Genomic DNA, 17,238 nt, shown 5'->3' on the forward strand with positions numbered 1-17,238 from the left:
TCAAGAAGTACCACACGGAGAAGAAATATAAGGAAAGGGGCAAACTGTCCTTCAACTACATGTTTATTGCTTATAGTGTGTATCTAGAGTGATAAATTAATTCATAATGCTGAGAGTCCAACTTTGTATCTCCATTATACCTTCATTGTAACTATACAGCTTTTTCGAAGAAAAAATATACGACTAGTAGAGAACTACACGAGGAAAAAATTTGTACGCAAAGGGTTAGGCTACGTCATTGAATCGTGCTAAGTCGTTAACTTCCTTGTGGGACTTCATGCTTATCTTTTGAACAGCTGATGTACGTATCCGTTGAAGACAGCTAATTGCTTGACCTACTTTGAGTTTGCGCACACCATTCCATCTTAAAAATTAACTTGTGTCATTTTCTTCTTGTTCTTCCAGATTATGTAATTTAAAATAATTTGATTGTTGTACTGGTTACCATGTACGTGTTAACAAGTCTTTAACATGGAGTTTCACTGAATTTTCCAAAATCTGTTTTGGTAAATTTTGAGTAACAAATTGTAGGTTAAACTTCGTAATTTCTTTGACGATTTTCTTAGAATGTTTATTCTGTTTTGCAAATCTGGTGTTTCAGTAAATTATTTTGCGAATTTCAAATTTCGTTTCTAGTTGCCTGCTGTGTAAGTACATTTCATTTGGCATTATTATTTGTACCGGTATGCATTTATTTAATATTTTCTGTAACGTTGCAATTCGGCTCAGTGTTGTGTTTAAATTTCTGGTCATCGACCTTGTAACATTATGTGTGTTGTGTTGTATTTCGGTCTTCTACTGTACTTTGGTTCAATTCTGAGTAAGTAGGGGATTACTTAGGGTGTTCCTAGCCAGTTGCTAAATTGTTAAATCTGATAGATCACGGGGTCTCTTAATCTGTCCGAAAATTTTCCTAGATCATCTGTTTAGCTTTTGAATCGTGTAATTTTCTATTTCCTTGTCGTTTATATTTTATTTTATCCTGTGTATTCCTATATTTGGCAGGAAGGGTTTCTATGAGGAGTTGGACAGTCTCATAGGGTGAAACTATGTTCACCATATTATTAGACCAGGTAATGCTGAGACCGTAATGGCAAATTTTGACGGGTTATGGATGTGCACCTGTGCTCACGACATATTTGAAATCTGGCATTCATCTGATATGAGATTCTTTTTCAATCTTTTTTCTTGGTATTAGATGGTTAGCCGTAGGATATTGTCCATTAAGTATTGTGAACTATGTGCTAGGAGGATGTTCTTCAAACGTTTGTTTTCCGTATCATTATCCTGAGCTGTTTATTTCAGTTAAATCTGTTTTGTTGCATCGCAGGTCATTAAGATTTCTTCTTCAGTTATAAATTAATCATAAAATTTTATGGTAAATTGCATGTGTTACAGTTCAGTAAAACATCTTCAATAACCCTTAATTATTCTGTTTTAATTTTCACTGTTGCTTATTTTCATCAGTTTTGGAATCACTGTGTCTTCTAAATTAATTTACTCAGTTAGCTCGATTAAGGGATACTGTGGGCTGAGTAATATTTCTGAATTCGGTACTGAGAGATGTCATATCTGTCCATCCATAATTTTGTAAATATTGTAAATGTTGTGTTTGTCCAGGGTGCCTTGGGAAGGCTGGTGAATTGAGACTTAGGACTTAAGGTGCTGAGGATTTATCGCCCTCCTGGGAGTACGATACTGGTCCTAGGGTAGTATCATGTTGTGTGATGAAATAAAGTAGTATTGAAAGTTATGTTTTGCCTTTTTCTTCTGTTGGTACTTCTTGATTTGGGGTCATTGCAGTGGTGTGTTTGTGTGTATTGTGTCCTTGCATTGTTGTCCGTTGGAGGATAGATATGCATGGTAACGGTGGTGTGTCATGCTGTGATCTGATATTTTCTGGTATGAAGGTGTTACTTGTGCCTTTTTATTTTTTATATCAGTCGAATTTTGGTATGTGCACTCTTGAACTATTTTTATTTTTAATTTGGATGCACCTCTTAACTGTAAATTTAATGTGATCTGCAATTCAGTATTCAGGTTTAAATTACATTTTCTTGTTTGGTATGATAATACATGCTACGTAATGTGACTTTCGTCAGTACTAAATTTTTAATGTAATGTGTATGATGGCACAATGAAGTGGATAGTGACTTACTAACCTTAATTTTGTGAATCGTCCTTTGAAGGTCATGTGAGCAACGTTGCAAGCTAATGTAATAAAGTGTCATTATCACCCTAGTTTGGATTCACTTGCAACATTCAAAATTTAACCTCCCATTTGTTTCTAGTTTACCCCCACCAGGAACTTAAGATTGCACCTTAGGTTGGTAACTTCAAGTTAAATTTGAATATTAAATGAGGATATGCTTAGTACATTAATTTGCCCCAAATGGTTAATTTTTCTGTGTGTAGCACTTCAGTTGGTAATGACGGTCCAGTTTGTGTAATATCTGGAGGATATTTTCACTTCTGTGCTGACCTGTCATACCTGCTGTGTTCAAATTATTTGGAAGTAAATTGTGTGCAAGGTATTTTGGTAAATCGTAATGTGTTTGTACAATATCCCCATTAAAGTATGAAGGCTTTCACGGCCGGTGTCAATATAATAAAATTCTTCCGGGCTGTTATGCCGTGGTCCACTCCTCTCGCTTCTCCCAGACGTTTCGACTACTGCTGCGGTAGTCATCTTCTGTGGCGTCGTGTAGATACGCTCTCCTGTATCCTGCTGGCGACTGCAAAAGTTGTTTGGGAAGCAGCTGTATTTATATGTAAATGTGCGGCCTCCAATTGGTTCGCGCTGTGCAAACTGACCTCTGATTGACTATCTGAAAGCACGACCTCCGATTGGGTCGCGCCGAGCAGCTTGACGTTTGGTTGGCTATCTAAGCACCCGACCTCTGATTGGTTCACGCCGGGCATGGATTCTGACTGGGTCGCTCCGAGAAGTCTGTCGTCTGATTGGATCTCGGAGTGCACGACCTCCGATTGGGTCGTGCCGAGCAATGGAACCTCTGGTTGGTTGACTGTAATGTCCCTGATCTTAGTAAACTTCGGCCGTACGTTATATAAAGGGGTGTACCAGGCCTTGCTGAGTTTCATTCCTTCCTCCTTTCTATTAAAGTTATCCGGATGTTTATGTATTTCGATTGCTTCCCTGTAGAGACGGGCGTGAAAGTAGGATTTTGTGGCCAGTATGTCAGTATCCTCGTAACGGATCTCATGATTTCCGTCAAGCAGTGCATGCTCCGCTACTGCTGATTTGTCGTATTGCCCCAAGCGACAATTCCTTTTGTGCTCCGTCAGGCGAGTATTGACACTTCTGCCAGTCGTGCCAATATAAACAGCTCCACAGCTGCACGGTATCCTATAGACCCCAGTAGATGTTAAAGGGTCACGTGGATCTTTGGCAGAACGTAACATGTTTCGTAGCTGTTGGGTCGGCTGAAAAATGGTTTTAACTTCGTGACGTTCAAGGAGCCTTCCAATACGATCCGTGACGTCCCGTATATACGGCAAATAAACGATACCTTTCTTCCTGGGTTCTTCTCGCTTACTATTCGTTCGCTGGCTGTCTTCTGGGGTGGAGTGCTCTCCTGACCTCTTGTACCGTGTAGCCATTGGTTTGTAAGGCTAGATCAAGATGCCGTAGTTCCTTCTCGATGTACTCTGGTTCACAGACACGAAGGGCGCGATCCACCAAAGTCTTCATCATGGCGCGCTTCTGCCCAGGATGGTGATTCGAATTTTTGTTTAAATATCGGTCTGTGTGTGTTGGTTTTCGGTATACTTGATGCTCTAGGGATCCATCATTCTTCCTCTTCACCAGCACGTCCAGGAAAGCTAATTCTCCATCCTTTTCCTTCTCCACAGTGAATTGTATACGAGGATGAATACTGTTCAGATGTGTAAGAAAACCGTCAAGTGCCTCCTCTCCATGTCCCCATATTACAAAAGTGTCATCAACAAAGCGGAACCAACAGCTGGGTTTATTTACAGCAGTCTGCAGGGCTTCCTCTTCAAAGAACTCCATATAAAAATTAGCAATAACAGGGCTAAGTGGGCTTCCCATGGCAACACCGTCTGTCTGTTCATAAAATTCATGTTTCCATTGGAAAAATGTCGTAAGTACATGTTCAAATAAAACTATTGTCTCCTCTGCAAAGAGATGTTGAATATGTTCAAGAGTATCCTTGATTGGTACCATAGTGAACAGCGAGACGACGTCAAAACTAACAAGTATATCCCCCGGTTGCACTCGTAAGTGTCGCAATCTGTTTATGAAATGCGCCGAGTCTCTGATGTGTGAGTCCTTAGTCCCTACGTAAGGTTTCAGTAAATTGCTTAAATATTTTGCGACTTCATAAGTTGGAGAGCCAATAGTACTAACGATGGGACGAAGAGGGACGTCTGGCTTATGGACCTTAGGAAGACCATATAGTCTTGGACACAAGGCTTCTGATTTCTTCAGCTTCTTCTGTTCTTCTGGTGAAATACAAGATTTCTTAATCAGAGTATTGGTCTTGCGCAGGATACTCATAGTCGGGTCACGGGGAAGTTTTTTGTAGATCGATGGATCAAGAAGTTCTTTGATCTTATGTTCATACTCCACGGTGTTCAAGATAACAGTAGCATTACCTTTGTCAGCTGCTAATATGATAATACTTTCGTCGGCTTTTAAATTCTTTAGAGCAAGCCCCTCCTTCTTGCTAAAATTACGTTTTGGTAACTTAACCTTACAGAGTATCTTGGAACAGTCATGACGTATTTCTTCGGAAACCACTGGCGGCAACTGACGTATTCCTGATTCTATGTTGGAAATAATATCTTCTATTGGGATGGTCGCCGGTGTAACAGAAAAATTGCCTCCTTTTGCAAGAACAATAGTTTCATCTTCTGTTAAACAACGGTTAGATAAATTTACGACTGTACGGGCAGTGTCCACTCTGTCGATCGGATCCCTCGTCCTCATATTGCCACTTACGCGTTCGTACTTTTTCTTCTGCCGTAGCGTATCCTTCTTCTCCTGATGTTCCATGGTGTTGTAAGTAATCCTGTCAATTCGGTCCCAGTCACTCCAGTGCATCGAGTTGCCTGTCGTCAAATGTAGTGATAAAAGCCGTTCATCATTGAGGGCAAGTTCTTTACGAGTAAAATGAATACGTTCCCTAAGAAGGGCTTGTTCAGTCCTGTTATAAATTCTGTGTGCCGAAGGAGTTGAAAAAAGTCTCTTCTGTCGAAGAAATTGTGGAATAACACGTGTCGCGGCAGCGGAGTAAAAATGTAAGAGAGCACAGTAGATGGGATTTCTTCTTGCGAAGCGTTTCAAATTGACGACTTAAACGATAAATATCCTCCCCGTAGAGGTGGGTCATTAAAGTATGAAGGCTTTCACGGCCGGTGTCAATATAATATTATTCTTCCGGGCTGTTATGCCGTGGTCCACTCCTCTCGCTTCTCCCAGACGTTTCGACTACTGCTGCGGTAGTCATCTTCTGTGGCGTCGTGTAGATACGCTCTCCTGTATCCCGCTGGCGACTGCAAAAGTTGTTTGGGAAGCAGCTGTATTTATATGTAAATGTGTGGCCTCCAATTGGTTCGCGCTGTGCAAACTGACCTCTGATTGACTATCTGAAAGCACGACCTCCGATTGGGTCGCGCCGAGCAGCTAGACGTTTGGTTGGCTATCTAAGCACGCGACCTCTGATTGGTTTGCGCCGGGCATGGATTCTGACTGGGTCGCTCCGAGAAGTCTGTCGTCTGATTGGATCTCGGAGTGCACGACCTCCGATTGGGTCGTGCCGAGCAATGGAACCTCTGGTTGGTTGACTGTAATGTCCCTGATCTTAGTAAACTTCGGAGGTACGTTATATAAAGGGGTGTACCAGGCCTTGCTGAGTTTCATTCCTTCCTCCTTTCTATTAAAGTTATCCGGATGTTTATGTATTTCGATTGCTTCCCTGTAGAGATGGGCGTGAAAGTGGGATGTTGTGGCCAGTATGTCAGTATCCTCGTAACGGATCTCATGATTTCCGTCAAGCAGTGCATGCTCCGCTAGTGCTGATTTGTCGTATTGCCCCAAGCGACAATTCCTTTTGTGCTCCGTCAGGCGAGTATTGACACTTCTGCCAGTCGTGCCAATATAAACAGCTCCACAGCTGCACGGTATCCTATAGACCCCAGTAGATGTTAAAGGGTCACCATGGAACATCAGAAGAAGAAGGATACGCTACAGCAGAAGAAAAAGTACGAACGCGTAAGTGGCAATATGAGGACGAGGGATCCGATCGACAGAGTGGACACTGCCCGGACAGTCGTAAATTTATCTAACCGTTGTTTAACAGAAGATGAAACTATTGTTCTTGCAAAAGGAGGCAATTTTTCTGTTACACCGGCGACCATCCCATTAGAAGATATTATTTCCAACATAGAATCAGGAATACGTCAGTTGCCGCCAGTGGTTTCCGAAGAAATACGTCATGACTGTTCCAAGATACTCTGCAAGGCCAAGTTACCAAAACGTAATTTTAGCAAGAAGGAGGGGCTTGCTCTAAAGAATTTAAAAGCCGACGAAAGTATTATCATATTAGCAGCTGACAAAGGTAATGCTACTGTTATCTTGAACACCGTGGAGTATGAACATAAGATCAAAGAACTTCTTGATCCATCGATCTACAAAAAACTTCCCCGTGACCCGACTATGGGTATCCTGCGCAAGACCAATACTCTGATTAAGAAATCTTGTATTTCACCAGAAGAACAGAAGAAGCTGAAGAAATCAGAAGCCTTGTGTCCAAGACTATATGGTCTTCCTAAGGTCCATAAGCCAGACGTCCCTCTTCGTCCCATCGTTAGTACTATTGGCTCTCCAACTTATGAAGTCGCAAAATATTTAAGCAATTTACTGAAACCTTACGTAGGGACTAAGGACTCACACATCAGAGACTCGGCGCATTTCATAAACAGATTGCGACACTTACGAGTGCAACCGGGGGATATACTTGTTAGTTTTGACGTCGTCTCGCTGTTCACTATGGTACCAATCAAGGATACTCTTGAACATATTCAACATCTCTTTGCAGAGGAGACAATAGTTTTATTTGAACATGTACTTACGACATTTTTCCAATGGAAACATAAATTTTATGAACAGACAGACGGTGTTGCCATGGGAAGCCCACTTAGCCCTGTTATTGCTAATTTTTATATGGAGTTCTTTGAAGAGGAAGCCCTGCAGACTGCTGTAAATAAACCCAGCTGTTGGTTCCGCTTTGTTGATGACACTTTTGTAATATGGGGACATGGAGAGGAGGCACTTGACGGTTTTCTTACACATCTGAACAGTATTCATCCTCGTATACAATTCACTGTGGAGAAGGAAAAGGATGGAGAATTAGCTTTCCTGGACGTGCTGGTGAAGAGGAAGAATGATGGATCCCTAGGGCATCAAGTATACCGAAAACCAACACACACAGACCGATATTTAAACAAAAATTCGAATCACCATCCTGGGCAGAAGCGCGCCATGATGAAGACTTTGGTGGATCGCGCCCTTCGTGTCTGTGAACCAGAGTACATCGAGAAGGAACTACGGCATCTTGATCTAGCCTTACAAACCAATGGCTACACGGTACAAGAGGTCAGGAGAGCACTCCACCCCAGAAGACAGCCAGCGAACGAATAGTAAGCGAGAAGAACCCAGGAAGAAAGGTATCGTTTATTTGCCGTATATACGGGACGTCACGGATCGTATTGGAAGGCTCCTTGAACGTCACGAAGTTAAAACCATTTTTCAGCCGACCCAACAGCTACGAAACATGTTACGTTCTGCCAAAGATCCACGTGACCCTTTAACATCTACTGGGGTCTATAGGATACCGTGCAGCTGTGGAGCTGTTTATATTGGCACGACTGGCAGAAGTGTCAATACTCGCCTGACGGAGCACAAAAGGAATTGTCGCTTGGGGCAATACGACAAATCACCAGTAGCGGAGCATGCACTGCTTGACGGAAATCATGAGATCCGTTACGAGGATACTGACATACTGGCCACAAAATCCTACTTTCACGCCCGTCTCTACAGGGAAGCAATCGAAATACATAAACATCCGGATAACTTTAATAGAAAGGAGGAAGGAATGAAACTCAGCAAGGCCTGGTACACCCCTTTATATAACGTACGGCCGAAGTTTACTAAGATCAGGGACATTACAGTCAACCAACCAGAGGTTCCATTGCTCGGCACGACCCAATCGGAGGTCGTGCACTCCGAGATCCAATCAGACGACAGACTTCTCGGAGTGACCCAGTCAGAATCCATGCCCGGCGCGAACCAATCAGAGGTCGCGTGCTTAGATAGCCAACCAAACGTCAAGCTGCTCGGCGCGACCCAATCAGAGGTCAGTTTGCACAGCGCGAACCAATTGGAGGCCACACATTTACATATAAATACAGCTGCTTCCCAAACTTTTGCAGTCGCCAGCGGGATACAGGAGAGCGTATCTACTCGACGCCACAGAAGATGACTACCGCAGCAGTAGTCGAAACGTCTGGGAGAAGCGAGAGGAGTGGACCACGGCATAACAGCCCGGAAGAATTTTATTATAATATCCCCATTGGCATATGTTTCTTGGTAAATTCATTTTCTTTAAATTTTAGGTTATGTAAAGTTTGCTCTTGTTTTTTTAAAAATGTAGGTTCACTTAAATTGTAATATGGGTGAATGGGTAGACTCTTGTAATATTCATACACCTAGTTTTCCTTTCTTGAAAGGTTTTCTTGATTTTCCTGTATGCAGCATCTACCTTTCCTAGGACCATACAACCTTCAACATCCTTGCACTTCTTCAGCCATTCTTCCTTAGCTGTCCTGCACTTTCTATCCACTTCATTCTTTTATCACCTTTATTCCTTTCTGCCCTTTTCATTTTTTGCATTCTTGTACTTTTGTTGTTCATCAATCAGGTCTAGTATTTCCCGAGTTATCCATTGATTCTTAGGTGATCTTTCCTTTCTTCCTATCTTTTCTTCAGCAGCCCTAGAGACCTCATGCTTCACAACTGTCCATTCTTCCTCTATTGTGTTTCCTTCAGCCTTTTCATTTAGTCCTTGTGCAACATGTTCATTGAAACAATCCCCCACACTCTTTTCTTTCAACTTGTCTAGATCCCACCTCCTTGCATTCCTTCCTTTTTTCAATTTCTTCAACTCCAGGTGGCATTTCATGACCAACAAGTTGTGGTCAGAGTCCACATCTGCTCCTGGGAAAGTTTTGCAATCCTACACCTGATTTCTGAATCTCTGCCTAATCATAATGAAGTCTATTTGATACCTTTGAGTGTTTCCAGGTCTCGTACATAATTATCGTATTAAATTTTCTATCTCCCAATGCAGCCATTAAAGGATTTGTAGAAAGTTGGGAGTGTAATATTCACTTGTTGCTTTCTGTTCCAGGCTACTTTTTGAGGGAAGTTCTGCTATAGTATTGGGGTGACGTCAGTCTTGAGGAATATACTGAGCTTAAACACTATGTGTCCACATAGTCAATGGCAGAGGGTTCAGTATGCAGATACCTTGAGGTCATCCTGATAGACCATGTGGTGTCATATGCACCATATATTACAGAAAATGCTGTGGATTTACATGATAATCCCATACTGTATGCTCCGTGAACCAGTATGAACTTGGTGGTATCAGGATACAAATTTTGAACAAGCTGGCCAGGAATCTAGACTTAAATCCCACAGAGTACTCCGACTACATTGTAAAATTGCCCTCTTCTCTGCTCTGATAATGATTTCTGTACAGAATCTGTTATCTTCATTATTATGCTGCCCAGATTCTTGGTAATGCAGCATATTTTTTAGTTTTCATGCTTCTAGAATGTTGTTCATTTATCGTGCCTTGTAATGGCTTATTTTCAGATCACATTGTTTAAACATGAGATTTCAGGTATTCAGCATATCTTCCACTTAAACTTCATTATGGCTCCAAATTAAATCATCTGCAAAAGGTCAAAAATTTTACATACAGAGGTGAATGTAAGCGTTTGATTGCTGATCAGCTGAACACCCTGCATTATTAATCAATAATATTCATCACTTAATACATAGATTGATGATCATCTCATAATTCATGTCTTTGCACAATATCTTCTGCATATTCAACATCTTAAAGAGATACATACAAAATATTTTTTGGTTTCTCTCAGTGCCCCTTCAGTGCTCTTCTGTATGGATACACATCATCTATGCACATGTGTACATTTACAGTATACCTACCTTCATTTGATACTAGTTTGTTTCCTGTTTTATTTTAAATTTCTTTTCCACTTAATGTGTTGTACTTCCTCTTAAAAAAACAAAAATCGCCACCACACCACCACCAGCCTCTTGCTTCTACACCTTTTACATTAAAATTTTTCAATATCAAATCAAAACAGGTGTGTCTCTGCTTCCTTCACCATCTGTCACAATCTAAAAATCTCCTACATAACCTCCACATTTCCATTCTTCTTGCATTATTCCATAACATTGGATGATTTATACACCAAGCTTCATACGACACATTCATTCCTAACTTAAAACCAGCACATAACAGAGAATATAACATCAATATTTGCCCATCCTAGCCACACAGAAATCAGAATTTCTTCAACAGGCATTACTGAATGCTGGCACTTACATTTAACTTTACAAAACATAAGACCGATTAAGAAAGAAACAGGTAATTGGTGAATGCCTACCTCTTACAATACCACCACTGTAGGCATCACGGTGAGTTGCATGGAAGATAGCTCTGCGTCCAAGTTCGTAAGCTGCTTCATCTGAGAGATTCCAGTTATAACCAGAATCCAATACACCAAATGCATACACTGATCCTGAACCTACTGAAAACACCTTCCCTTTTGTGCGTGTACCCTCACTGTCAACGTAGTACAGGCCTGGACCCTGGAAGCACATGGTCATCTTAATAACTTGTAAAATCAATTCACATTTAGAGAGATACAATTTGGCACTTGTTTGTTCCTTTCCATCCATGAATTGTAAGTAATAGAAAGAAACAAGTAACAGTCAAATACAGAAAGGTAAGAACATGAACAGGAACACATAATGATAGGTCAGCATCAGGAGAGGGAGCAAAAGAAAGTGACAAGGACAAACATGAAAATACAAATCTACATCTCTTAATATGCCGACATCTCACATAGATGGACTCTCTCCTCATCAACCAAAGTTCTTCTACATTAATTTCTCAGCAGTCCTCAAGAAGCTCATTACTTCTTCCCAGCTTCATCAGGGCTTTATTCCACAAAAGTATGGTCTAATACATTATTAATTACAAAAATGTTCTAGTAAATTACAGAGTTATAACTTTCTGTTCCACAAAAGAAATACAACACTAATTAACTATTAGTAAAATAAAGACATGTACAATACAGACAAGCGATGCCAAAACTTAAATTAAATTATAGACACCACTTTGGTGTGGAGCCTTTGTGGCTCAGGCGGCAGCGCACCGGCCTCTCATCGCTGGGTTCCATGGTTCAAATCCCGGTCTATCATGTCAGATATGTGCTGGACAAAGCGGAGGCAGGACAGGATTCTCTCCGGGTACTCCAGTTTTCCCCGTCATCTTTCATTCCAGCAACACTCTCCAATTTCATTTCATTTGTCAGTCATTAATCATTGCCCCAGAGGAGTGCGACAGGCTTCAGCAACCGGCACAATTCCTATCCTCGCCACTAGATGGGGGCTTTATTCATTCCATTCCTGACCCGGTCAAATGACTGGAAACAGACTGTGGATTTTCATTTTCACACAACTTTGGTAATGAATTTGTATTCCAGGATTATTAGCATTCCCAAAATGTAATTCTATTTTTATTAGGCGTAAGAGTCATTTACATTCTTTATCATTTCAATCCTTTAGATTAACAACTCTCTAAAGACCATTGTGCATTTTTACCATGGATTTTATTATATTATACATATCTTTATGTATATTATATTACTTATATTGCTTTTGGATCCCCTCCATATACATTGTACAATACATTTACTTAATACCCTGTACAGGAAAAGCTATATCCTCAACAATTTACAGAAGTGGATATAGGGGATTTTGAATCTAGATTCATTTATTTGACAATATGTAAATGTAACATTTCACACCAAGACTAATGTAATCTCTACTACAACAAATATATCAATTTTGATCAAGAGATGGCGTGATAATCTGTTTACATTATTTTCAAACACACACATTTCAAATTCAAAAACTCAATATATATCACAATTCAGTGAGTTTAAGTATTGAAAGTTTTAAATGTGTTACTAATTTGTAGTTTTCTATTTTAAAATATTTTTAAAATTTGAGGATCGTGATTAGTTACAAATAGTTGTCTGCAGCAACAGAATAATTTCATGAAAATGGTCTCCGAAGAAATAAAGTTATTTTAAAAGCTATATAGGCAAGGAAAGACATTCTACTTGGTGCATTTAGTGAGAGTATACACACATACATACATACATCATTATAGCATTCAGTCTGCAAGCCTCTGTGAATTTACTAAACGTCGCCACAATCCTCTATTTGCAACTAGTGCTGTGGCCTCATTTAGTTCTATACCTCTTATATTCAAATCGTTAGAAACTGAATCTAACCATCATCGTCTTGGTCTAACTCTACTTCTCTTACCCTCCATAACAGAGTCCATTATTCTCCTAGGTAACTTACCCTCCTCCATTCACTTCACATGACCCCACCACGGAAGCCGGTTTATACGTACAGCTTCTTCCATCAAGTTCATTCCTAAATTAGCTTTTATCTCCTCATTCCAAGTACCCTCCTGTCATTGCTCCCACCTATTTGTACCAGCAATCATTTTCGCTACTTTCATGTCTGTTAAATCTAACTTATGAATAAGATATCCTGAGTTCACCCAGCTTTCGTTCCCGTAAAGCAAAGTTGGTCTGAAAACAGACCAATGTAAAGATAGTTTCGTCTGGGAGCTGACTTCCTTCTTACAGAATACTGTTGATCGCAACTGCAAGTTTACTGCATTAGCTTTACAACACCTTGACTCAATCTTGCTTACTGTGTATTACCATCCTGGGAGAACACACAACCTAAATACTTAAAATGATCTACCTGTTCCAGCTTTGTATCACCAATATGACATCCAATTCTGTTAAATTTCTTACCTACTGACATCAATTTAGTCTTCAAAAGTTTAATTTTCATACCATACTCATTGCACCTATTTTCAAGTTCGAAGATATTAGGCTGCACGCTTTCGGCACAATCTGCCATTAAGACCAAGTTGTCAGCAAAGGCCAAACTGCTTACTACATTTCCACCTAATTGAATCCCTCCCTGCCAACTTATACCTTTCAGCAGATGATCCGTGTAAACTCCGAACAACAAAGGTGAAAGATTACAGCCTTGTCTAACCCCTGTAAGTACCCCGAACCAAGAACTCATTCTACCATCAATTCTCACTGAAGCCCAATTGCCAGTATAAATGCCTTTGATTGATTTTAATAATCTACCTTTAATTCCATAGTCCCCCAGTATGGCGAACATCTTTTCCCTCGGTACCCTGTCATATGCTTTCTCTAGGTCTACAAAACAAACAACTGCCTATTCTTCTTGTAGCATTTTTCAATTACCTGGCGCATACTGAAAATCTGATCCTGACAGCCTCTCTGTGGTCTGAAACCACACTGGTTTTCATCCAACTTCCTCTCAACCACTGATCGCACCCTCCCTTCCAAGACACCGGTGATTACTTTGCCTGGTATACTAATCAATGAGATACCTTGATAGTTGTTGCAATCCTTCCTGTTCCCTTGCTTATAGATAGGTGCAATGACTGCTTTTGTCCAATCTGAAGGTACCTTACCAACACTCCATGCTAATCTTACTACTCTATGAAGCCATTTCATCCCTGCCTTCCCACTATACTTCACCATTTCAGGTCTAATTTCAACTATTCCTGCTGCTTTATGACAATGGAGTTTATTTACCATCCTTCAAGCGTAATTTCACCAACATTATTTTTCTCCTTAGTGAGAGTATATTAAAAAAAAAAAAATAAGGAGCTGGACAGAAATATTAAGGCTTGTGGAGATTTCGATGGGGAAAAACTGGACCTACCTGAGAGGTGTGTTCTGGCAAAAAAAAACACCTTTCATGTTAGTTTTTATTTTAAAATTTGTAATTATGTTACAGTTTTTATTTTAAATTATCTACTAAATAATTGACAGACGTTATTCAAGTTATTTATTTCATAAAAATTATTTCAATTTCTTCTTTCACTGTCACAAACACAGACAACCAAAAGGAAACACAGTTTGGTGATGGGAAGGATGCAAAATTATCCAATGTTGATATTAAAGTTCTAGATATCATTGGAAGAGAATCTCCTTCTATTATAAGTCGAAGTCTTTTGATGGAATAGTGCCTGAATCAGATGGCCATCAAAACAACTTTGAACCTAATGTACCTTCTTGCAGCACTGGAAAATAAAAACCCATTACCATGAGTAAACAAAGTGACACTGAAAGGGAAGCATTTTTATGAACTTTAGAAAATTGGCACTAGAAGTAATGGAGCTAGGAAAGAGGATTTGTGTTGGCCCTTAAGATTTAGTTTGTAAATATTACCCTGAGCACAAAGCTTCAGAGCCATTGCTAATTCTAGATGGTAAAGTACTGGTTTTGTTACATTTTTTAAATAGGCCTAAAAATTGACTAAATTTCTTTTTAGCTTATTGTTGCTGGTTATATTCTAGTTATTTTGTATTTAAATACTATTTGTTATGTGTATGTTATGTAAATTGTGGCAATGTCCTCCAATTTATTTTTGATATATTATTGTGAGAATGAGGCAACACCAATCAATATTTGTCTAGTACTGCACAGTAGAATTTTTAAATTCACAGATATATATCTCGTATGTTCACTGACAAGTGTGGTCTTTATGGTACATTAAAGCAGGATTTGGTATGTGAAATGTGTAAATTGTGGCAATTCCTTCCAATTTATTTTTGATACATTGTTGTGAGAATGGAGATAACACCAATCAATACTCGTCCAGTACTGGACAGTACATTTTTTAAAATCCATAAATAAATGTCTACTTACGTTCACTGACAAGTGTTAATTAGTGATTAGCTTGCTTTTTTTTCTACTATTTGCTTTACATCGCACCAACACAGATAAGTCTTATGGCGACGATGGGATAGGAAAGGCCTAGGAGTGGGAAGGAAGCGACCATGACCATAATTAAGGTACAGCCCTGCCATTTGCCTGGTGTGAAAATGGGAAACCACGGAAAACCATCTTCAGGACTGCCAACAGCTGGGTTCAAACCCACTATTTCCCGAATGCAAGCTGATAGCTACGTGGCCCAAACCCTGCAGCCACTTGCTCGGTCTGTTTATTAGTTAGTCTGCAGGTTGTTCAAGTTCATCATCGCCTTCACTAACTCCCGCAATTCGGATGAGGAAAGTGACATCTAAGTCAATTGAAATTAGTAAGATCTGGAAACATTTTAAATAGCAGGGACAATTGTATAGATGCTCGTAAAGTTAGGACTGAGCTCCATGACATGGAATATCAAGCATGGTGTAAACTACCTTATAAGGGTAAGGGGGGTTATTCTTTATGAAGACTACACTCCTGTAAATAATTGGATCTGGCACCACAACGGACTCTCTTGCTCGTCATGGAAGGATGCCCTCAAAACGACGTGTAATGCTGCTGCAGTCCAAGCTGTGCTGAGGAGAAGTCTGGACGGTTACCACTGTCGGCATTGCCACAATGAGACTGAAACCCTTCCACACGTCCTTGGCTATGCCCGCACAGTGAAACTCTTCACAATGCCTGTCACCACACCATTCGTCACATGTTAGCCAACTCTTTACAAAGGAGACAATATAACACCCGTGAGGAAGTCTCTGGTATCGTTATGTAAGGGAGCATGAGGTGAATAGACATCATAGCCTTTAAATCTGACTCATAACCTAGCTGTATACTAGATCCAACTGCGAGGTTCAGATCAGCTACAGGAGGTTGACAATGAAAAGAAGGCTATCTATGAACCTACCGTGCCCTACTATGAAAACAGGTACAACCTTGAATGCATTGAGGTGATCGGAATGATGGTGGGTGCTCATGGAATAATACAAAGTATTTTTGTAAAGACCTGCAAAATGCTAGGCAGCCCTAATAATACCATAAAAGATTCTTGGCAGTTTAGGGATCTGTCACGATTTTACTAAATGTTACATAACAATGTCTTCTATTTTCCTATTATTTATCAGCAACTGTATAACCATATTTTGTGTCTTTGTTATGCTTTGTCTCTGTGGCAGCCTTGACAATTTTCAGGAATAACAAAATTTTAAAAACTTTAGTGAAGTAAATGAATCTTCTCCATCCATCATTATGACGTATGCAACAATATTAACCTCCATCTACAGTATAAGCGCAAAACAAACCCTTAGCGCTGACATTGGGGGAGTCACATCTAACAAATTTTTGATTGTGGATGCTTCGTTACCGGTATTTCCATGGTAGAGATACGATTCGGCCATTCTTTACATGCTTGGTTCTTTCTCGATGGAATGCATCTCATTTGCTGAGATGAATTTGTCATTTTGTTACACATAGCAATATCAACATCATCTACCGACATAAGACTGAACTAAGTCCCACAGCCTAATTAGAAGTTGTCCCGTGTGAAGTACAATATCTAAGAAATAAGGGGTGAAAGTTTGCTATGGGTGGGTGCCAATGACAGGGGTGCCAACCTTTGAAGTGGGTTATAAGTAATCCCATTTTTAAGTCACGCACTGCCCCCCTCAAAATGTTTAGAAGTCAAATCCAAAGCACCCCCGTTTGCCCTTTCCAACAGCAATCTTTTTTTTCTGCTAGTTGTTTTACGTCGCACCGACGGGACAGGAAAGGGCTAGGAGTGGGAAGGAAGCGGCCGTGGCCTTAAGGTACAGCCCCAGCATTTGCCGGTGTGAAAATGGGAAACCACGGAAAACCATTTTCAGGGCTGCCGACAGTGGGGTTCGAACCTACTATCTCCCGAACACTGGATATTGGCCGCACTTAAGCGACTGCAGCTATCGAGCTCGGTCAACGGCAATCTATTCTAAAATACATCATATTACACTATAAAGTTTGCTCATTACCTGTTAGTTCTTTGTAGCTTGTTTCGCACCC

At 40.2% G+C, this 17,238-nt stretch overlaps 1 protein-coding gene across 1 annotated transcript in view; it reads right to left on the reverse strand.

The window, feature by feature from the left end:
- The window catches only part of Prosbeta5 (Proteasome beta5 subunit), an 87,208-nt gene that overhangs the window by 11,601 nt on the left and 58,369 nt on the right, over positions 1-17,238 (reverse strand). The window contains exon 4 of the mRNA XM_067142612.2: positions 10,744-10,948. Coding sequence (XP_066998713.2) covers positions 10,744-10,948 — 205 coding nt within the window. The remainder of the gene's footprint in view (positions 1-10,743; positions 10,949-17,238) is intronic.

The sequence above is a fragment of the Anabrus simplex genome, chromosome 3 (genome assembly GCF_040414725.1).
Source record: "Anabrus simplex isolate iqAnaSimp1 chromosome 3, ASM4041472v1, whole genome shotgun sequence".
NCBI classification, from domain to species: Eukaryota; Metazoa; Arthropoda; class Insecta; order Orthoptera; family Tettigoniidae; genus Anabrus; species Anabrus simplex.